The 24,282-nt window shown below is 44.5% G+C and overlaps 1 protein-coding gene across 5 annotated transcripts in view; it reads left to right on the forward strand.

Moving 5' to 3' along the window:
- Positions 1–24,282, forward strand: part of Atp10a (ATPase phospholipid transporting 10A (putative)) — a 199,275-nt gene that overhangs the window by 75,419 nt on the left and 99,574 nt on the right. For all 5 annotated transcript variants that reach the window (XR_012444060.1, XM_074062038.1, XM_074062037.1 and 2 more), the window contains exon 2: positions 10,473–10,677. Coding sequence is in view for 4 of the 5 variants with exons in the window: in XM_074062038.1 (XP_073918139.1) it covers positions 10,473–10,677 (205 nt within the window). In the remaining variant the exon portion in view is untranslated. The remainder of the gene's footprint in view (positions 1–10,472; positions 10,678–24,282) is intronic.

A 24,282-nucleotide genomic window follows, 5' to 3' on the forward strand; every position in this document is an offset into this window, starting at 1 on the left:
GAGTCTGTCCCTTCTTTTAGTAAATCACGGTGATTATAGTACCCTGATTCTGTTCTGGACACCTATGTCTCCTGTTTCCTCATCTCAGCATTATAGATTTACAGTCACATAAATTTACAGTCAAACTTGCCACCCAACCTTTCTCTCTTCTCTATTTCAGAGGCCTATGGCTGTGAACTTGCCAGTGGATAGCTTTTGATTTAGCCTCTTCATAGTTCCGATTTGGGCATCATCCTTCCAGCCACTCTGTTCAAGTAACACTGTTGAGCTCAGATAGTCTCTTGGGATGGGGTGGGATTCAGATTTAAGTCAAGGCTGTTTTCATCCTTCCGGATCTAGCTCAGGAATTCCCTCTTACATGGAGCAGTCCCTGGTTGCTGAACATGTTAATTGTCCTTAAAATTGTTCATGCACAAACCTTAAAAACTTCCATCTCCTTTTTCTCTTCCTCATTCTTTTCTTTCCCACCCTTCCTAACCTAAAACACATGCACTGCCCCCCCCTTTGCATACTCTTGCTGGAGGAGGCTCAAGTTTAAAGGGGAGAAATCAAGGGAGGTGAGATGTGACCTCTTGTTACCCCAATTCTGTCCCTGTCCTGCTCACCAGCACCCCAAGTTGAGTATGGATGTGGCAGATTGTAGGCTGGTGGAAGTGTGGGGGGCATCCCACAGATTGTGAAAATAATCTGCAATTACATTAAGGTTGGCATTTTTGGAACATGGGAAAGTATACAGAGAAACACAGCCATAGAAAGCTGTTAGATAGTGTAAGGGAAAGAAAATCAAATATTTTCAATTTACCATTCATCTGCTAAGTTGCCAAAAAGTAGACAAAGCAAGGTTTCCAAGTGCAAGATGCTCTGGGGAGCTTCCTGGCAGTAGCTCCGTGCTTGTGCAGAGGTGCAGTGCCCCGTGGACATCCTTAGAGGTATGGGCAGCATGCCATCAGAAGTGCTCACTGTGCTTTGTGCTAACAGCAGTATCACCAAACTGCAGTGATCATGTGACATTACAAATGAGGAGTAACTTGCTGATGCAGAGACAAAAATGACTGTTTCTTCTTCCATCCTCCCATCCAGGCTGGAAGGACTCTTATGGAGGAAATGATCTCATTCACATTCTCACAGACCAGGCTGGAGATCAGGGACAATGACAATTTCAATGATGATTGTAACTGTTCTTAACATGGAGCAGTATGGGGTCATCAGGGGTATTCACTGGTTGTGGGCGAAGTTGGAACCTGTCACCTTAAAAAAAGAACAACAAAACACAATTTTGTTCCTTTACCGTTAAGGAAAAACTCTAATCAAATGATCTAATTGCAAATCCTCTTGTAATCACTGCATCGAAGAACAAAGTGCAGTTCCCTCATCTCCTATGTATGGTTTTTCTTTTTCTTTTAAACTATAAGCTTGTTTAGTTTCAAGAAATGGATCCCACCTTCCCTACTTTGGAGAGATTTATACATGCATATAGACACACTTTAGCCACGATAGGGACACCGGGGAAACCATGAAACCTACACAGTGAAGATTCAGTTGTGGTCCAAGACATAAAACATTCAGAACACATTTCTAATCATTGATTCTTAAACCTGGCATTAATGAAGATCTACAAAAATATAATAATTTCCTGGCCTAAAATAAAAGGTGCTTTTTTAGCACCTTGAAGTTCCTTTAAATTCCATAGGCTAGGTACTTCTCTTCTGAAATTACTTAATAGCCTTAAAAATATAACTAGTATAAATAGTTTAGTAATCAAAAGCAACAAATTACGGGATTTCATTTTTTTCTTTTTATTGATTGTCTTTAAATAAAATGTGTCACTGTTTATCCTAATTCTAGCATTTCCCTATTCTTTCACCTCTGGATTTCTTGTAGTGGACAAATAAGGTTCAGATAGGAATGGCAAGGCTCAGAGTGCCTGATTATGAAATGCTCACAAATTTCCCCAGAAGAGGAAAACTGAACGTACAAACCTTAGTTTCTCCAACAAACAGAGCTTGGAAGGCATCTGTCTAACACCATATGTTACCACTGAGCAAACAGCAGGCGGAGAGGTGACGTGTTTGTCACAGAAACATAAGTGTGGCCTCCCATCCCAGTTCTGAGGCAAGTTGGGCATTGATGTTTCTAGAAAAGACTTGCTTCGCCTGGCCTTAGAACTAGTTCTTTTGAACATCGATGTCCTTTGATTACTCTTTTCATCTTTGTTTCCCCGTGGAATAAGGGTCTCAGAAGAACCCTTGGATCAATACTCCAAGTTTAGGTCCTCCACTGATCTCAAGCTGGAAATCTCACCTGATTAAAGAGCTGGCTGTCACCCTTGCAGAGTGGCTGTGCGCCCCTTTTGTGACTCAGCACCTCATGTTCATGACCACATGTCAGAGTTCCTATGTTTTCTCAGGCCTGGATATCATAAAAAACCTAAGTGCCAGAAGTGTTCTTTTTTTCTTTTCTTTTTTTTTTTTTGCGGTGACACTGGTGTTTGAACTCAGGGCTTCATGCTTACAAAGCAGGTACTCTAACACTTAAGTCACGCCTGCATTTCATTTTGCTTTGGTTATTTTGGAGATGGAGTCTATGAACTATTTGCCCCAGCTGGCCTTGAACTGCAATCCTCCTGATCTAGCTCCCCGGTAGCTAGAATTACAGGTGTGAGCCACAGGTGCCCAGCACCCAGTGGTATTTCTTATTTGATGCTTGCTACAGAAGATGTAGCTGCCTGGGATGGAGGGGCTCCTGACTTCTATGTATTCATTTTCTATAGCTGCATAATAAATTACCACAAATTTTTCAGTTAAAAACCACACAGATGCATGAGCTCACAGTTTCCATGGGTCAGCATGGATTAGCTGGGCTCTCTGATCAAGTCTCACTAGGGAGAGGTTAGGGTACCAGCTGGGGTCTTACAGGAGGCTCTATCTTCTTCTTCCTTGTTTTGGCCGTACTGGAAATATCTTCTTATGACCTCATATATGAGGTCTTTGTAGAATTCAGCTCTATGAGCATGCATGTCTTGTGCTTTGGTTCAAATGTCCCCACCAAAACTTACATGTCACTCAGTGTTTGAGGCAAGCTTGGGCAAAAAGTTCATGAGACTCCATCACAACTAGTAAGCCAGATATGGTGGTACATGCCTGTGATCCCAGCTACACATGAGGCCATAGGTAGGGGGATCATGATCTAAGGTCAGCCTTAGGCAAAAAAAAAAAAAGTGAGACCTGATTCAAAAAATAACTAAAGCAAAAAGGGGCTGGTGGTGTAGCTCAAGTGGTAGAGCATGTGCCCAGTAAGTGTGAGGTCTTGAGTTCAAACCCCAATAGTGCCAAAAAAAAAAAAAAAAAACCCAAACAAAACATTATATTGAAGTCAAATCTCCATTTTGATGTATTAAGAGGTAGGACCAGGTGGGCCTCTTAAGAAGCAGCTTCCTCATGAATGGATTAATCCACTTATAGATTAATGGGTTACCTGAAGACTGTGTCTGTTATAAAAGCCAGTTTGGCTCTGGCTCTTGCGCCCCTCCCCCATTCCCTTGCATGTAATGCCTTGTGCTGCCTCGGGTCTCTGAAGATCCCAACAAGCAAAAAAGGTCTTCACCAGACACTGTCCCTTGACCTTGGACCTCCAAGTCTCCAGAACTGTGAGCTGAATAAACCTTTGTTATTTATAAATTACCCAGTTTGTGGCATTCCCTTACAGCAACACAAAATGAACCAAGACAGTCTGAAATACCCATTCTCTTCCTGGCTACTGGTTGGGGGCTGCACCGTTAAGCCCTGGCCTTATAGCCTCTTCTTGGCTGTCTTCCCTTCCCTGTCTGTGACATCAGACTCAGATTTACAGGACTCATGAGGCCAAGTCAGGCCCACCTGGTGGTCTCCCTATCGATCAGGTCACAGCCTGCTCTTGATCACCTTTGTTCCATCTGCAGGCTATGTCTGTGACTCCACCTCAGTCTTAGGCTCCACCTCACTCAGGGGAATCCTACCTGTACAGGTGGAAGTTTTGGGGCCACCTCAGAATCCTTAGGAGGAATACCATGTGGTCAAACCAAACAGTGTCACTTCCTAAAACTGGGACTTTGGCAATGGAAGAGAATGGTGCCTCATGGACCCGAGGAAAGAAGAGGTAGACCCAAATTGGTCACCTTGGCTGAAGCCTCAAGAGTCAGTAAGAGGGCATTTCATTTTCCCTGTGCTCTAAAGTGCAGTGTGTGTGTGTGTGTGTGTGAGACAGAGAGAGAGAGAGAGAGAGAGAGAGGGAGAGAGAGGAGAGAGAAGCAGTCATGTATGTCACCACCATGTGCCCCTTCCACCACCCACTTCTTCTGCCTACCCCTCTTTTTCTAACTCTACAGCCTGTGAGCTGTTCTTTCTAGCTGGAGTCGTGGAATCCGTTATTAGGTGTATTGCCACACAACACGTAAAAAGAGCAGTCCATTTTGAGAATTGCAGCATTAGGCCATTAGGCAATCTCAATGCTGTGGGAGCATCACGGTGGCCCACGTGAACTTACTCACACCTAGATGTTGTAGGTGTTTCACTCCGTGTGGACTCTTGATGCAACCAAGAGATTCAGCTACGTTCTCAGGAGGCAGAGGCAGAGGATCAAGAGTTCCAGGCCAGGGTGAGCTACACGCTGAGACTTTGTTTTAGAGAGAGAGGAGAGAGAGAGACAGAGAGAGAGAGAAAGAGAGAATGAGATGTGTTAGTCTGCTTGGCAGACTGTTCTACAGTAAACTTTTTTTATATAAGAGAAGGATACTCTAATAAAAAGTTAGTAAATCTGTAAGTCAAGCATTATAAACCATACAAAATTGTACTGATGTACTTTTATATAACTTGCAGCTCAGTGGGTTTGTTTTCACAGCATCACCATAAAAGAGTAATACATTGTGCTATGATGTTACCATGGCTGTGATGTCATCACAGGACCACTGTTGTACAGAGATCTGGCACTGACCGCCATTGTTGATATCATTATAGAATATGTAACAGTATTAATTTGTTCAGGTGTCATAGCAAAGTACCCAGACTGTGGCTTAAACAACAGAAATGTATTCTCTTCCAGTTCTGGAGGCTGGAATTGTGGATTAAGGTCCTGTATAGTCGGTTCCTTATGAGACTCATCTTTTTTTTTTTTTTTAATTTTTTAATTTTTATTTTTATTTTTTTTCATTTTTCTTTTATTATTCATATGTGCATACAAGGCTTGGTTCATTTCTCCCCCCTGCCCCCACCCCCTCCCTTACCACCCACTCCGCCCCCTCCCTCTCCCCCCCCCAATACCCAGCAGAAACTATTTTGCCCTTATTTCTAATTTTGTTGTAGAGAGAGTATAAGCAATAATAGGAAGGAACAAGGGGTTTTGCTGGTTGAGATAAGGATAGCTATACAGGGCATTGACTCACATTGATTTCCTGTGCATGGGTGTTACCTTCTAGGTTAATTCTTTTTTTTTTTTTTTTTTTTTTTTTTTGTCTTTTCTCTTTTTTGGGGGTGGGGATTGAACCCAGGGCCTTGTGCATGCTAGGCAAGCACTCTACCACTGAACTATATCCCATCCCCTTAGGTTAATTCTTTTTGATCTAACCTTTTCTCTAGTTCCTGGTCCCCTTTTCCTATTGGCCTCAGTTGCTTTAAGGTATCTGCTGTAGTTTCTCTGCGTTAAGGGCAACAAATGCTAGCTAGTTTTTTAGGTGTCTTACCTATCCTTACCCCTCCCTTCTGTGCTCTCGCTTTTATCATGTGCTCAAAGTCCAATCCCCTTGTGGTGTTTGCCCTTGATCTAATGTTGGTTCCTTACGAGACTCATCTTCTTGGCTTGTGGATAGCCTCCTTGTAGCTTGTTCTCACATGACATTTTTGCTCATATGCACATCTCTGGGGTGGCTTCCTCTTATTAGGACAGATTGGACCAGTGCCTCTCTCCCCATGACGTATTTTTAACTCAGTTCCTTCCATAATCACTCTGACTCCAAACACAGTCTGAGGTAGTGGGGGTTAGGATTTCAACATACAAATTTTGGTGGTGGGAGGGGTGGGACACACTTCAGTGCATGATACTAGGAAAGGCAGAGGGGACATACAGTATATTATAACCCCATAAAAAGGGGGGGTTTACGTATACTGTATGTAAATGTGAATATGTATATATAAGTCATAAAAAATTCAGAGAAATGGCAGCTGGTGGGGATGCGATAGGGTTGATTCAGGCTCCAAGCTCTACCTTACACAGTTGACTTCAACTTTGGGTCTCAGTGAGAACTCCCCTCCCTTTGGTCTAGTTAAGGAATGAGGGGGCTCCCTTATACTGTTCTTTTACAAGCGATTTTCAGTCTGAGTTTTGCAAGTTCTGCCCGAGGCAGAGACTCCTTTTCCCTGCAGGGCCTTTTCTGGAAGTGGGGTTCCTTGGGCATTTTGGAGTGCTGCTGCTCTCTGCTTACTCGACATCCTATGGCTCACATGGACTCCTACTCATGAGGACTATGGCCTGAGGTCTCCGTGTGGTACCCTCTGTTCATCTTCTGTGTGGCAGCTGCCAGGGAATCTCCTCCAGGACCCAGGACCTCTAAAAATATTCTTGATGCTTTACAATAACAAAGGAAATGCCAACCAGCTTTATTGGTAGAGTGAGGTTTCTAAATGGAATGAAGTTAACATAAACTGAACACTGACCGAGCTGCAGATTCTCTCCTTCCTGTCATCACTGTCCTGGGACCAAAGCCTTCCCTGATCATTTGAGGACATACATTGCCATTTTCTGTGATGGACAAGTGACTTGTCTTTAGGAAACCTTCCTTCGTTCTCTCCCCAACCCTCTCCTTTCCTTCCTTTCCCTCCCCTTCCTCTCCTTCAGTTCTGTGCTGGGGATGGAACTCAGGTTCTCAGGCCAGGCAAGCACTCTTCCAGTAAGCTATATCCTCCTTTGTGTAGGGACCCAGCAGTGGTCTTGATAAGGAAGAAAGAGGAAAAAGCTAATGCTTATAATGATACAAAGTCAAGGTCTGACCTTTGGAAAAGGTCAAACTCTTTTAATCTATTCAACATCAGGCTGCATCACACTTGGAAGAGGTCAGACTGACTAGTATTTAGCAAGCAGGTCTGCGAGGTGATGGGAGTACCTTATTTTGGAGCCAGCCAATCTCTGGGACGCGGCCTTGGGTGGAACCAGTGGACCCTGTGGTTCTCTGGGCTAACCATGGTGGGTCCAAGTAGCGGCAGGTGGTGGGGCTGGTCCCCTCCACAGACGCAACGTGAGGCTGGCTTTGCTTTGTAGGGAGGTTTGAGTTAGCTGCCACATCCAGGGATTTGATTGCTACTGCTCCAGTGGGCTCCCTCTAGTGGTTGTTGTCTTGCCTTGCATTTATTTTCCAGGATAGAAGCTGCATTTAAATTGTCTTAAAGCTGGCAGAGTGGCTCAAGTGGTAGAGTGCCTGCTAGCAACCATGAAACCTTGAGTTCAAACCCCAGTACCACAAAAACACCTTAAATTGCCCTACAATGCCGAGTTATGATTTGTGCCTATTTGGTTTGGTAGAACTCAGGTACAGGAATATAAGAAAATGGAAGGGGATCCAGGCACTGCATCCTGTGCCTGTAGTTCTAGATACTCGGAAAGCTGAGGCTGGAGGATTGCTTGAGACCAGGAGTTTGTGCCAGCCTAAGCAGCGTAGCAAAACCCTGTCATGATGAAAAAAAAGGAAGGAGACTCTTCTCTCTTCAGCATGTGGGACAGCTGGTGCCTAGGAGTCCTTGAAGTCTGCCAGGATTTCCCTCAAATCCACACTGTGGAGGTGAAACATTGGTGGTTAGCTCTCCAGGCTCTATACTTCACATCCAAATCTCGGGACGCAAACAAAGGTGATCAACACAACACTCCTGAACATCCAAACTTGCTGCCTGGGAACTTGGCCGTGGGAACTTGGCCAAGAGCGTGGGAGGGAAGGAGGGCCGGTAAGAAGGTTGTGGTTAATGAGAAATGTGTTTTAATGCTGTTACCCCAACAGTGGGACCCCATGGATTTGTTGAGCTCTGTATACTAGATAACATAAAGTACATTTGTGTCTTCCCTATTTAAAAGTGGTTAAAACTGCCTTTAAGAAACGCTTAAAAACCCGTTTTATTTCTCTCTGCCTCCCTCGCCCAGAAATCTAAAGAAGAAATTTTCTTTTTTATTTATGATTTTATTAGCATATAATATTTGTACAGGGGGATACATTGTGATATTTACATATGTGCGTACAGTGTGTCTTAGTTGGATTTGTCCCCTCCATTGTTCTCCCTCTTCCCCCACCTGCCTTCTTAGAACAATTTCATCAGGTTTCATTCTTCTGTTTTCCTGTATGGATACAAAATACATTTACCCTCATTCCCACTTTCCTTATGCCCCCCTCCCACTGGTACCCACACCCAGAAAAGATTTATTATTCTCTCCTGCCCTGCCCTTCATTTTTTAAAACTAAGTGTATATTGATAGTCCAAGGAGGTTTCACTTTTTATCAAATTAACCCCTCCCCTCTGTTATTACTCACTCTCTATCCCTATGCTCCCCTAATATTCAACAGCGCATTATATTATATTCATATGTGAATTGGTCGCTTAAATGTTTTTTCTTTTCTAACATTTTCTTTCTCACTCCCACCTCCCTTAGCCCCCTCATACAGACTCACTAACACAATTTTGTTCTCTGTCACTATAGATAGATAGACAGTCCGACAGATAGACGGATAGAGAAATAACACTTTCATGTAAATTTCCACAGGGGGGCGGTTATTATCTACTTCATTTGGGGTTGGGGGGAGAGGATGGATCTGGTACTCCCTCCATTGCACAAACAAGGCAATGACACACTGTAGCAGGTTTGCTCAGAGGTGGAGCTGGGGTCAAGCCCTGGCCATGACACAGTGACTTGCTATCCTGTTGCAATTTAACATGGCTAAATTTACTTTCTGCAGCCTGGCCTGGCTTTGTGGGGAGTGTTGTGTTGATCACCTTAGTTTGCATCCCGAGATTTGGACGTGAAGTGTAGAGCCTGGAGAGCTAGCCACCAATGTTTCACCTCCACAGTGTGGATTTGAGGGAAATCCTGGCAGACTTCAAGGACTCCTAGGCACCAGCTGTCCCACACACTGAAGAGAAAAGAGTCTCCTTCCTTTTTTCCATCACAACAGTGTTTTGCTACATTGCCCAGGCTGACCCTGAACTCCTGGTCTCAAGCAATCTTCCAGCCTCAGCTTCCCAAGTATCTAGAACTACAGGCACAGGATGCAGTGGTTTTCTGCTAAAGTTATTGCTACTTTCACATGGTTTAAAGTTTTTTTTATAAATGTTGCTAGCTTTTATTGTGATGAAATAAGCACAAGATAATATTTCAACATTTTTACATTGTTAATTGTTAAAAACTATGGTAAAATACATATATTGTAAGATTTGCCATTGAATCCATTTTAAATGTCCAGTTCAGTGGCATTAATTATACTCGATGTTGCTCAGTCATCATTACTGTTTCTAGAACTTTCCATCAAGCCAAATAGAAATTTTTCATCCATTAAACAGTTGCTGCCTGTCCTTCCTCTCCCAGTCCTCGTAACTGCACATCTGCTTTCTTCCTCTGAATTTGCCTGCTGTAGGCTCTTCCTACTGGCACCTTCTCTAGCTGTCCTTTTGTGACTGCTTACCTCTCTTAGCATAATGCCTTCAAGGTTGATCTGCATCATGGCATTTCTTATGACTGGATAATATTCCACTGTGTGTATACGCCCCATTCATATCTTGCAGGATGTGGGTTCCTTCTGCTTTGGCTATTGGTCTTTTGGAGCATGCTTTTAGTTCTTTTGGGCAAATGCCTAGGAGTAGTCATTTTAACCATTTTCTTTTTAAAATTTTTTGCAGTTCTGGGGCTTGAACTCAGGGCCTACACCTTGAGCCACCCCACCAGCCCTTATCTGTGATGGGGTTTTTCAAGATATGTTCTCACGATTTGCCTGGGCTGGTTTTGAACCGTGATCCTCCTGATCTCTGCTTCCTGAGTAGCTAGGATTATAGGCATGAGCCACCAGCACCCAGCTCATTTTAACCATTTACAAGCCAACAGTCTGTAGCATTTGTGTATTCACAATGTTGTATATTCATCCCACTGTTCAGTTCTAGAACATTCTTGTCACCCCTGAAGGAAGTCCCAAAACCATATTAACTAAACAGACACTCTCCATATTCCTCCACTTGGCCATGGCAACCAAAAGTCTGCTTTCTGTATCTTTGGCTTTCCCTATTCTGGGTATTTTGTGTAAGTGGAATTATACAATACATAGTTTAGTTTAGTTTTGTTTTTGTTTTCTTTTAATTTTTTTTATCGTGGAAACTTCCACCATGTGCAAAAGTAGAAAGAGTTGTTAAATGAGCCTCACCAAGATTCAGCTGTGACCAACCACTTGCCAGATGTGTTAACTAAAGTCTCTTTACCAGGGAAGAAAAGAAGTACGTGAACCGATTCTGGAAAGAAATCCACGTGGGAGACTTTGTGCGTCTTCGCTGCAATGAGATCATCCCTGCGGACATTCTGCTCCTGTCCTCCAGTGACCCCGATGGGCTGTGCCACATTGAGACCGCCAACCTGGACGGAGAGACCAACCTGAAGAGACGACAGGTGGTCCGTGGCTTCTCGGAGCTTGTAAGTGACCAGCGTTTCCAGGTCATCACAGGCATTTGGGTCACACACTGTCTTCCACATGAGCTCTCTGGGGGTCAAAGCACCTATATTTCCTCCTCTGATAGGTCAGGCTTCTCTTCCTAATAGACAAGACTCAGGGTCTGAGAGGTCCTTTGCCCTGCCTGAGCCCATGACAAGTCTGTGATATGGGGAGCAGGACTCACCTTTTCTGATATGATTTCTCCTAGACACTTTTGACTTTCTCAGAAGGGTATTTAGTGTCACTGCAAAGTTATCAGGGACATTTATGACAGTTGACATTTACCAAGTCATTGCACTAGTTCACCAAATAACAGCATAGCAGAAATAATGGCCTGTTTCCTACCATGTCACTCAGGAACATTTTCTCCTAAGGGTGTTTCTTGTGTGATTCAGTTCTGAATCTGATGTGCACCACCACTGCACAGTAGGAATTGAAGCTGTGCTCATAAACAAACCTGTGACCAGAAATGCAAACTGCTGAAGGACTTCTTAGCTTTCCATTCTGGTCTGTGCAGAGGATGCATGGTGCTAATTCCAGGTGAAGTGAAAGTGGTACCAGTCCTAACAGACTACAAAGGGTCCAGAAGGGAAATGGCTCTGCGAGCCTCCTCCCCACCTTTCTGTCCTGGATTGCTTCATTGAGTCATGCCTTGGGGTCTAGCCACTGGCCTTTATTGAAGGATGCTCTAAGAAGTGGTCTGAAGAAATGAGTTCTTAGATTTACAGGGACAACGTTGTTGGGTATTTTCTTTCTGTGCCACTCGGGACCCTTTCCAAGCTCTTCCCAGAGAGCGCTCACCTTTGAACCAGGATCTGCTGCACTTGTCCAGAGCAATTTGCTTTGTTTTGTAATGTATGGGTTTTAAGCAGGGCACTGTTGGCATTTTGAGTGGATGGTTCATTGACCAGGGTTGTTTAGGGCTGGCATCCCCGTCTCCTGCTCATGAAGCATCTGCATCCTTGGTCACAGTCACAGGCACACTTCCAAAAGCCAGATAGGTCTCGGTCGCCTGGGGGCCTCCCACCTTGTCCTGTCCTCGCTGGTGGGGGTTTCTGAGCCTGGCATTCTGCCCACTCCAAAAGTGGGTCACTTCATGATAAGCCTTTGCTTATTCCTACCACGATTTCCTCATTTATCTTTTTTTTTTTTTTAAAGAAAAACCTTCTTTTGTACCAAGTATATTTTGTGGAGCTGCCTCAAATCTTAGAATAAGGAAAAGCAGAAACAAAAATGAAAAATTACCTGAGCCTGGTGGTGCTTACCTGTAATCCTAGCTACTGTGGAGACTCAGGCAGGAGGATTGAGAGTTGAAAACCAGTCTGAGCAACAGAGACCTTGTCTGCAATATATACCTCTACATGTACCTATATCTATATCTATATCTATACCTCTACCTCTACCTATTCCTATCCCTACACCTATTCCTGTACCTGTACCTACACCTACACCTATCCCTATCCCTACGCCTATACCTACACCTGTACGCATACCTGTACCTGTACCTATACCCATACCTACATCTCTACCTCTACCTCTACCTACACCTACACCTATACTGTACCTATCCCTGTCCCTGTCCCTGTCCCTGTCCCTGTACCTGTACCTCTACCTCTACCCCCACCTCTACCCCTTCCCCTGCCCCTACCCATACCCATACCCATACCTATATCTCTACCTCTACCTCTGCCTCTACCTCTACCTATATAAATTTTGTTTAATTGGAGTGCTTTTGTCCCAGATCAGGAGAGCTGGCTGTTTCCCATTCCTGCATGATGGTGTTCCCCTGCATTTGATAATAAATATAGGTCACCATCCAGTGCCACCCCAGATGTATGTGCCCACCTCTTAAGTGAGTCCTGGGAGTAAGTTGGCTTCACTCCCAGGCATCTCTGGGCCTCTCTCAGTCTCCTAGAACCTGAAATTCCTACTTCTTCTCAAGGTGACAAGTCAGTAGCTGGTGAGGTAACATTGACAGCTGAAGAGGACAGGTCCCCTCTCAATTCTTGTGATTTCTCATAGAGTTAGACTCTATGAGAACATCACCCTCTTGGAAGAACTTGTCCGTGTGTAGAAGGGGATGTCAACCTAGTGAATGCACACGAAATCTGACTGGCAAAAAATGCAGATAATGAGGAAAATATGGTGGAGCTCTGATCTGGAGAGCAGAGTGTCCGTGTTTGGGTGGTGGGTAGGAGAAGGACGCAGTTGAAGCTCTTCGGTCAACTCTCATAAATAACTTCCTTATCTCATCTCTTCTAGTCTTCAACTTCTGAACCCAGTTATATCTAAAATCCTCCCTGATGACTTATTTCCCTGGAGGGGCTGTCCAGTGGAGGATAAACACACATACACACACACACACACACACACACACACACACACACTAACCACCCAAAGGGCAGTCCCTTCCTCCTGTACTTCCCTCAGCACCCTCTCCTCAGATGGCCAACTTAGCTCCTCCTCCCAAGTTCTTCATTTTCACAAGTCACCTATGAAGTGCTTATTTGTTTGTTTAGGGAATGATACTAAGAGGGGTGTGGTTCAGGCATTGCTGGGTCTAGTAATTTAAGGAAATGGGGCTAATGCATCTTCATCAGCTGATGCCCAGTACTGAGCAGTGAGAGGAGTCCTAGGGGCCTTTGTTAGGGGATTGGGGCTGGAAAGAGGTCAAGGGAGGCTTCCAGAAAAGAGGAGCTAAAACCTAATCTGAACACTAGGATGGAGATGGTTAGGGTGCCAGGTATTTTAGGCACTGACACTGGTCAGAAGATGTGTCAGATGTGGATATAGGGTTGTGTTTAATCAAGAGCATTGGGTAAACTGTACAGCGTTGAAGGGTACAAGAGAGAAGTAGAGGTGATGGGCATGTCCCATCCAGACCCCAGATCTGAGGACAAGAACCTAGGCACTGGGAAGGTGACTCCAGAACCTTAAATAACTCAGCCATCAAGCCTCTGACAAGACTTTTAGAATTAGCAGTAAAGATCTGGTTTAAAAGTTGGAGTTCAATGACATCAGCCAAGATTGCTAAACATTACACTGTAAGATCTATGAGTCCTATTTTTTTAGTCTTCCTGTATGCAAGACTTTAACATGTCTCTCGCAACTGAGGTAGTAAAGTACAGATTTTAAAAAGAATTTCACATTTTAGAAAATGAATCTTGACTGGAGGTATAGTTCAAGCAGTAGTGTGCCTGTCTGGCAAGTGCAAAGCCCTGAATTCAAACTCCAGTCCTATAAAAAAAAATGAATCCTGGGAGATAATAATTGTCATATTATTTTATAGATGCAAAATAGAAAAGGTGAAGTCGAGATTTTCTCAGGGTGCTTTCCTTCTTCTCTAACTGCCAATCAGGGTAGATCCCAGAGCCAGCCACTGCTATGACCTCTTGACTTGTCAAGGGGGGGTCTCCAGCATCCAGGTCTGCCTTGTTGTCCAGGCACTTGCTGTTTCGTTACAGACACATTCACATAGATATGCAGCCCTGACCAGGAACCACATCCACTCAGTCACCATAAGGGAAGAAGTTTCTAGGTCACTTGTAACATTTGTAGTCTCTACAGAATTAATAGTTCCTTAAGCTTGTCAACTTACGTACATACAATCCAATTTCTTCTAAGACTCATTTTAGAAAATTATTCATCAAATACTTTTGAGCATGTATTAGTCATCAAACACTGTTCTTGGTGTAGCACTGGTCAAAACTGGGGACATCTTTCCCCTCATGATGCTTGCATCATCTGTGCAAATAGATAGAAGGTTGAAGTGGTGCTTGGTGTCAATAATAAAACAGAAACAGGGCCATGAAATGTCAGGTGGGTGTTGGAATTTGAGATGAGGATGGAAGGAGGGAAGGGCAGGGTTCTCTGAGGACAGTCCAGACCCAGAGACCACATCATCCTTGGGGAAGAGCTATCCAGGAGGTGACTTCTATTTTGGTTGATTTCCTGAGAAAATACGTTCCGATCGTTTGTCTTTTGGGTGGACCTCATTGGATTTCTGTCCACGCTCCAGGCTACACCCAAGGCAGCTTGTGTAGTACTGCCTGAAGCAGTGGCCATTAGGCCTTAAAGGAAGAACTGACACTAACTTTCCCCAGGCGTGCATGGATGTGTGTGCTCCTGTGTGCCTAGATGCTGCTGTGAGTACCAAGTAAGGAAAAAAAGATGAAATGGTATGGAACTTTCCTAGGTGGGAAAAAGTTGAGAAGCACTAACTCAAAATATATCCAGATGTACACTGATTCTAGACAGTGACATGACTTTGTCTCTGCCTTGTGTAGACATTGTCAGTAAATTCCCTGAGATGGGCAGGCTGTGGCAAAGCATTTACCTTCATGGAGGAGAGCCAGTCCTCCCCTAAGTTATGTGACAGAATCCAGGGAGCTTAGGATAATAACTTTCAAATTTCCAGTGTGTAGGAGACAAAATTATTTTTTATTTCTACCTACACATGCTTCCCAAATTATCTCTACCATAAGAAAACTAGCGCTGACAAAGCAGTTTACAAGGTAACTCTTGTACTGATGTTTTTTTCATTAAGCTTTCCAAGTTGTTAGTCTTTAATTAAAAGTGGAGCTACATTCTCTGCTATGGAATCCAATGATGCATCCATCATCTTACGTGGAAAACAGACAGCCAGCTGGATGACTTGGTGTGTTAATTGGATCAGTCAATACTAAGCTTTCACAAAAAAGATTCATGCTTTTCTTCTTATATCGATGTATAGTCAACAGCTCATAATTTGTAGTACGGGACATTCAAATTTAACCATTACAGAGGACTGGGAACACAGCATTTATATAATTTTCTTGAAGGAGATTAAATATGTAACAAGAAAGATAATATTACTTTCAGAATGAAATAACTTTATTTAGATGAAAATTTAATTCCAACATATGTGGATATTCAAAGAAATTTGGTTAGGTGGATAATGTGATTATCTGAGACATACCACGTTTTGTAGTATCGTGAAAAAATTAAATGCCACGAAATTGCTAATATCAGACTAAACTGACATAGTCATCCAAAAACATCTCATTATAAGAAACTCAAAAACTTTTATACGCATTTAACTTCTTTTTTTTTTTTTGCATAATTGCAAGTAGTCATTTTCTTATTCCAGGGGAAAACTCAACCAAAACAATAAGAGGTTTTTAATTCTATTTAAGGTGATACGCAATGTAAAATGCTATTTTTCTTTTAATGGTATTTTCATTGTAAAAAAGAAAAAGAGGAGAGAGGAATTCAATTAAATTCCAACCTTCCTAAGTGAAATTCAATTGCATTAGCAATTGTAAAGGGTTTGAGGCTGTGTGTGTGTGTGTGTGTGTGTGTGTGTGTGTTTGTGTCTATCTGTGTGCCTGTGTGTTTCTGCAGCAGGAATTTCTTTACCAGTAGGAACAGATGATACTGTGAGATCTGTTTAGTTGACATGACACTTCTATTCACAAGTGGTGTATGTGTATATTTGTGTGTCAGTGCACAAGTATGTGTGTGCATAAAATATATGCAAGCAAATGTGTGAGTGTGTGTATAAGCAATATATTGCTTTATTGGGTTATTACTTGGTGTGATCTTTAAATTTGGGAGAGGATATTCTTTCCTGGGTAAAACATAATATTCCAGAAGCAGTTGATCTGCCTGTGAACATTCTTGAGGAATGGAGTCTCCAGTCCAGTCACTGGCACCTGCTGTGAGCCACAGGCCACAGGTGAGGATGCCCAGGCAGTCCATCCTGGGCTGAGTGGACTTTGGAACACTCTGTCCCTTGATGAGGGTCCTGTGCCTGATGTCATTTCCCTTCCACTTGTTTGTGAGCAGAGCACCCAACAAGAGGAAACTTCTCTCTGTCCACAGAACAAAACGTGAGACCGGCCACCACTCCCTAGTCTATAGCTGTTGGAATTCTTTGAGTAACCCTCACTTCGTTTCTGAATTTATAAGAATCTACTTCCCCATTTCACCAAGTGTTCCTGGAGAAGTTACATAATGCTTTCAATTTGCATGTGGACCTCAGATGGAAAAAAGTGTTTGGGTTGTCATTTTGATGTGTTCCTTAGAGTCTCACGCATCCTAAGTGGGAAAAATGGAAGCAGTGAGATTCATGCACACATTTCACTTTTACAGTGATGATAACCTAACTACATCTTATAAGGCATGAGCTTGACTTCAGAACACACTATTACCTACTTGCCCTGACATCTAAATAGGGTGTGATGTTGAAATAAATTCAGGACCTTTCCACTTTATTTATGCTAGTGAGTAATCCATGTGCTGAGAAGTGACTTAATGAGCCCCGATAAGTGTAACCCAACTAAGGTGCGGCTTTAAACAAACAATAAAGCTGTTTTTAGTAGTATAGTGTATCTGTCAGAACGCCTACTTCCCACTCCCCCTCAACCATAAAAGGCCAAGAAGTGTAGGTGATACTGGCTGTGACAAGAAGTGCTTAGGTATTGCTCAGGTGAGGTCACGAATTGGTCTCTGTCTCTGTCTGTCTGTCTGTCTCTCTCTCTCTCTCTCTCTCTCTCTCACACACACACACACACACACACGCACACACACACACACACACACAAGATTGAACCAAACCATGTGCTTTGAGGCTCTGGGTTTAATCCTCAGCACACACACCCCAATATTTAACTAAACAAAAATGTCTCATTTTACTCTTTTGTCTTTGAGTTGAAGAAAAAGAAGTTCTTATCTACCTGAAGAGACTGACTTTCAGCCTTAGCACCTTCTGTTGGCTGAAAACCAGAGCTTTCGTTTTCAAGGTAAAGAAGGCCAACTTCAAAGGCTTACAGATCTAGATTTGTTTTGGACTGAACTTCAAATAGTTGGTTTGTTCATCCGGCCTTTATCAAGCATTTTGGAGCCTTGACTACCAGGCAGGAAACTCTTTAAGGGCAGAGTCTGTGGTGGACGCCTCCGCCTAAACCCAGAGAGACCTGTTTGCCCCTGAACCCTTCTCTGGTATTTTGGCATGTTGTGTTTTAAGGGTAAAAGCAGGAGAAAGGGTGTTGTTGAAGGGTTAGGTTCTGAAGCTGAGGTCAGACTTTTCCTCAAGCATCAAAGACAAAAGGCTCAGGGAGATGGTGGGTTTCGACAGGGGGGGAGCCCTACCTTTTTTGGGTTTTCATGTGAGGACCAAACTGCCTGGGCACAATCCAGAGCCTGGAATTGTCTGTGTTCAGATGCCTGCAACTCTCCTGTGTTAATTAGCTTTGCATCAATATAACAAATACCTGAGAAAATCAACTTACAAGAACGTTGATTTTTGCTCACAGTTTTCTTGGTTGCTGTCCATGATTGATTGGTCCTGATGCTTTGGGCCTATGGCAGCACACCTTGGCAGGGGCATATGGCAAGAGTTAAACCACTCACCTGATGGCCAGGAAGCATCAGGTGATAGTGGGGTTGAGGTCCCACTATCATTTTTGAGGGCACCCCCCACCAATGACCTAACTTCCTTCCAGTAGACTCCACCTCTTTAGGGTTCCATTACTTCCCAATAACACCATTCTGAGGATCAAGCCTTTAACACATGAGCCTATCTTTGGGGAACACTAACATCAAGACTATAGCACCTTATGGTGAGGACGAGACACCCTTATAGTCTCCTGTCTCAGGTGGCAGTGTCACCTACCCTCATTATATGCCAGACCCTCTTCTGAGTTTTTATGTCCATCACTTAATTCTCTTGATACAACGCTAACAGAGGTGCTGGTATTACTCCCATGTCAAAAATAAGTCACTGAGGCACAGAATCCTCCCCTGTCTGGATGTGGGGACAAAATGAGTGGTGGCCAGCTTTGAAACAGATAGTTGGAACTCCGTGTCTGATCGGGAGGTCCTCTCAGGACCAGGTCTGTGGAACACTGAAACCATCACTGTGGGTATTCAGGCTGGTGTGAGCAGGAGTTGGGCCATCCACAGCTGCAGTGAAGCCTGGAAGAAATCAGAAGCAGCTGAGCGTGTGTCTGCACATCAGCACTGTAACCCTTTCCTAGGATTAGGAGATAATGGATGCTCCAGTCATGTGAACTCAGGAGCAGCAACACGCATAGGTCATTCTGATGGGCTGGAAGGTTTTGGAATTTTACTTTGTAAATACAATGGTTGGTTACCAATCTGTGCTTGTAGGCTTCTTGGTGTCTGGGGAATGGTACCCTTAAGTTATGGTTCTCAAATGTTATACTAGGTTATCTGTCTTTTTGTCCAGGGAGGACACAAGCTTGGGTGGCACTGTTTTGGTGCACACAGCAAGAAGTACCCCTATGTTTCCGTAACCATCAAGCCCAGGTACACCAGGCCTCTGAGAAGAGGTTGCACTGGTGACCTGAACAGCACTGGCCAAACCTGAGAAGAGGCAGCATTCAGGAAATCACTTCCAACTTCAGCAAGGAAACCTAAGGAAGCAGAGAAGAAAGGCAGAGGAAATCAACTGGCCAGTTTCAGTTCTGGTGACTGTCCTCCAGCTCTCAGACTCTAGCTGCCCAGTATCTACTTCAGGGCCCAGTATCTGCACTGTCATCTCTGTGCATTTCAGGTTTTAGTCTAGAGGAGTCTGTGAGTGAAGGCACCAGCTGACATTTCAGCCTCAGCCTCTGAAGGGTGCCACAGCTGAAATTTCAAGGCAGAGATGGCTGAAGGCTTTGTGAGGGCTATTCCCAGCCTCAGTATAGGCTGTGCTTTAAATGTGCACATACTCATTCATGCTGCTTTAACAAAGTACCACTGAATGGGGGCATAAGGAACAGAATTGTCTCACAATTCTGCAGAGCAGAAGTTGACACCAAGGCCTCAATCTCAGCAGGATTGGCTTTTTTTGAAGCTTCCCTTCTTGGCTTGTAAATGGCCACCTTCTTGCTGTGTCCTCACACATAGATTTTCCTGTGGATATGTCTGTGATCTAATCCCTAATCCCTTCTTCTTAAAATGACACAGTCATAGTGGATCAGGGCCCTCTCTAATGATGTCATTTTAACTTAATCACCTCTTCAAAGACATTTCTCCAAATACAGTCAGATTCTGAAGTCCTGGAAATAAGAACTTCATCATATGAATTTGAACTCAACCTGTAAGAGTACATGTTCAGAGTGAAGGACTCAGAATTTCATGCTGATAATCTCAAGTCAATGACTTAGCTACATTCTAGTTCACTTCTCTGCCAGGATGAGGAAAGACGAAAGTGCTTTCTCTTGGTGGATTTACAGGGAAGTAGGCTTAGGGCTGAGGCACAGTAGTGGGGGCTGTAGCCTCCAGGAGTGTTGGTTTTATATATACATATATATATAATATGTAAAAAAAATATAAAATATAAATATAAAATATGTATATTTGAATATATACATATTCAAAACTCTGTGAATGACAGGGGATCAGAAGGAACTGAAATTTTACCATGGGACAAATTTCAAAAATTCTATTGAGTTCTTTAAGTATTGGGGGGGGGGGTGTGTGTAAGTCATGGTATTAATAGCCAGAACAGAAACATTTTACTAAATATTTCTCTTAGAAATAGGGAAGGAAAACCTTTCAACCCTTGGCTAAAACCTGGTTTTGATCTTAAGAGTTTCCCCCAAGGAAGATGTAACTTCCATTGGAAATGATATCGTTGGGTTTTTGTCATTCCCTGTTTGTTTTACATTATAAAAGAAATCAGGACTTGGTTTGCACCAGTAATTAAAAAAAAAAATGCTCTTCTGAGAGTCGGTTTGGAAACACAAGGCCCTGACCTAGACATGGGAGCCAGTGGGTGCTCTCGGAGTCAGACAGAGTAAGAATGAAGGTCTCTGTGGCCTGTGCCACCTACTCATGGTCTGGCAGGCATCTGCCAATTTATGAGCTTGTGATTTCAAATCGGAACCTGTGACATGAGGGCATTAGGAAACACATGCTTTTATTTTAAGCAGAGGAAGCCTTTTTTCCCCCTAATTATACCATTCACAAAATCCCTCAATTAGCTGCTGTGAGCTTTTCCATCCACCCCAATGTCTTTGAGGCCCTACGGCACTGACCCTCCCTTTGTCAGGGTGCTCTGTTCCTAGGTCATATCTCAGTCACACTGACCCCTGCACTTAGGAGTTACCCTGACCTCCTCATGGGTTCTGCACACCAGCTGCCGGGTCTTAACCCATAATAGTGGTCACTGTTTGCCAGCACTCGCCAGCAGCAGCTAGTATGCTTAGCTCTTCACATCTCAGGGAGCACGCTGGTCACACATAAGATCCCCTCTTGCATGATGGAACAGGCCCTCTGATTCCCTTGTTGTGGTGTGTGTGGCACACTGGGCAGCAGTAGGCTCCCAAGCACCACTGGCCCAAAAGAGTACAGATCCTTCCCCATTTTACAAACAAGGGATCTAGGTTCAGAGAGATCAAGTTTTTCTTCTTAAATCATGCAGCAAATCAGCATAACGGCTCCACACCCTGTTCTGGCATTGCTCTGCCTCCTGCCTCAGTCTACCTAGGTCTTTTTTCAGACATGCTGCCCAGGACCCAGCACGGCTGTATCTATTCTTTTTGCTGTGCCCCACAGCAGCCTGATTCCCCTCCTTGTGCACCTTGTCTGGGTGCTGCATTGCGTTCATATAGTCTGTCTCCTCAGTCAGCCTGACACTCTGCAGAAGTCACTGCCAGAATGCAGATCTGACCTTGGTATACTCTGGCTCCAAAGCCTGCAGTTCTGGGAGGCACTTTGAGCACCATGGTAAAATTGAATGGCTCTGTACCCCAGATCAGGAGGAAGGTGATTTGATTTCTTTCCACGGCTCTGACTGCAATGCCCTGCACCACAGAGTAGCCATATCTAACAGAATGTCAGGTGCCAAAAAACCAGGCAGGGCAAAATGGGTATGTCCACATGTCTCTGTATGTACATATGCATACACACAGAGAGGAACACTCACTTGAGGACAGTCCCACTGATGCAGTGTTAACAAAGCCCTGACTAGATTATATGTGGGATATTTTTGGAGCAGATGCATTCTGACTCCATGCCTCACCAAACTGCAGCTCTGGCATTGGTCCAGGAGGTTTGCAGAGACACAGCGAACCCTCTGGGTTGGGCACAAATCCTGAGCTTTGGGGCTCTGGAACAGTGAGGCCTGGACTCCAGGCATCTGCCCTGGAGTGCTAGGGGGGCTGCAAGTGGGAGGTGGGGCTTTCTTTAGTCCCTGCTGGTCAGGAAGTAGCCACAAGCAGCCCTCCTGAGGTTGATGGCAGTGGGAGGGATGGGTCCTAGCTGTGCCAGGCACACTGTGTACTTAGGACACAAATGCTGTGGTTGTCAGATAGAAAAGACTGGAAGTCGATGCACCTCTGTGAGGTAAGGCCCTTAGAGTGCCTGGGACCACACTGTGTGATGGTTCTGTGTTTGGCCTTTGAAGTTGGCATGGTAACCTGTCATCAATATGCATCTGGCTGCAGGGTGGAGAGAGAGAGCTGGCCATTGTCACATGTTCACTTTGTACCCTCCATTTCCAGCTGGCCTGAGGAGTAGCCAGAGTGGAGGCAAGACAGAGTGTGTGGGAGCTGCTGGAGCCTGGCCAGAGGGGTTGGTGTCCATGTGCCACTCTGAGTGCTTCCCTAACCCTGGCACATTCATTAGCACTTCTGTGTGCCAGGCACTGCTCTGTAATTAAAACTTTAAAAACAAAGACCAAAACCCCCTTTCTCCAGATTAAGGAATCTAAGCTGTCACCTAGGCAGAGCTGAGATGTCTGAAGCCTGCATGGTGCTGAGACCACAGTAGCAGGGAGCAAGAGGCCCAGGTTCCCAACCACCATCCCTCGCCCCAGGGTTCCTCCAGTGTGGACGCATGTCTGCACCCACAGTTGCTCAGAACTGCCCACCCCATTCCCTCCATCAAGAATTGCCAGGAGAGGGCAGGGGGGAGAAATGAACCAAGCCTTGTATGCACATATGAATAATAAAAGACAAATGAAAAAAGAAAAAAAAAGAATTGCCAGGAGAAAACTCTTAATTCCAGTAGAATCTGGTAGAGAGGAGTTGGCAGCCTAGAGTTGGTGCTCCCAGTCTTTAGTCCGTATGCCATGGAAGTAAATCTATGCCTTCTGTGGCCTGCCACATGGTTCCTTGGCTTCCTGAATTTCTGCCTGTTCCTGCTGGCTCAGAAGATATGGGGGTCCCTGGCCTGGGCCACGGGAGGAAGGTTCAGGTGGAGCTCATTGGGGTCCAGGGATGACAGGTCTGAGGAGGAATATGGCTGAGTGGCACTTGAAGACAGGTCAGCTGCTATGCAGCACTAGAGTGTGTCCTGCACCTTCTAGGCTGTGACCCAGTTAAAATATTTAATCTCTGTGGGCCTCAGTTTCAGTATCTGCAAAATGGGAATAATGCCAAGTCTTTCCTGTCCTTAGAACAATGCCCTGTGGGCAGTGGGCAGTCAGGGCACTGCCACTGGACAGGCACCACTGGGAGCGGTCAGTGTGCAGAGCTGGAGGGCTGAAAGCAGAGGCTAGAGTATTTGGTATAAGAGGCGACTTATCCAAGGCTGTGAGCTCCCAGCTCCTCTGCGACCTCTCGCAATGAGGAGGCTGCATAGCACTAGGGCCCTCTGGCCCAGGACATCAGGAGTACCTGGGGAAAGGAGGGGCTTGATGCCAGGATCTGGGATGTAGGTTGCAGAGCTGAGCCTGTAGCTTTGATGTGGATCTTCCTGGTGCAAGGAAACCAGGGCACAGGGACAAAGCAAACACTCTTGGAAGGCTGCTGAATTTCCTCCCCTGCAGGGGCAGGGAAAGCTCTGATTTTTAAAGGGAATCTTCTGTCATGTGTTGCCCTTATTGCAGGTGTCCCTCGGGGGGAGTGGAAGATACTGACCAACTGTGCTAGTGGCTGTTAAAGCACAGTGCTACTCAAAGCCCCCAGACTGAAGTGCGGTGCTGAGCTCAGCAGATGCTTTACCCCCACACACATACAATGTGCCATGCTGCCTGCATTATGAGGGGTCCGTGGGCTGCTCATGCTCCCTGGAGAGCCCTCAACCTCAATCTGCAAGACCATTTTGAAGAGCAGGATCATAAGGTAAAATGATCAGGAAGTAAGCCTTGATTGAGGTTCACTGTTCCTCCTGCCTCCTCACCAGCCTTCAGCAGGCTGAGGTGCCATTCTTACTTCCTAAAGGCACAGATTCCCTGGGCTTAGTAATAGCCATAATTACTCTTTACCATTACCAGACTGGATCGGTTAGCTCTTGGTACTCTTAAATCTGAAGGCATAGCCCATGCGATTTTTGGTATCGTGAGCTGAGTTAGCCTTGGTGATAACCTCCTATCGTGCAGGTGAGAGGAAGAAGTGAGGGATAGCTGACATCATCAGAAAGGGAATGTCTTAGTCTGTTCCTGCTGCTGTAACAAAATACCAGACTTGGTAGTTTATAAACAAGAGGAATTTATTTCTTATAATTCTGGAGGCTAGAAGTCCAAGATCATGGTGCTATCAGGTTTGATGTCTGGCAGAGGCTTGCTTTCTGGTCTGCAGATGGCTACCTTGTTCTGTTTTCACATGACTGAGAAAGAGGAACAGTCTCTCACATCTCCTCTTATAAGGGCA

This window comes from Castor canadensis, chromosome 19 (assembly GCF_047511655.1).
Source record: "Castor canadensis chromosome 19, mCasCan1.hap1v2, whole genome shotgun sequence".
Lineage (NCBI taxonomy): Eukaryota > Metazoa > Chordata > Mammalia > Rodentia > Castoridae > Castor > Castor canadensis.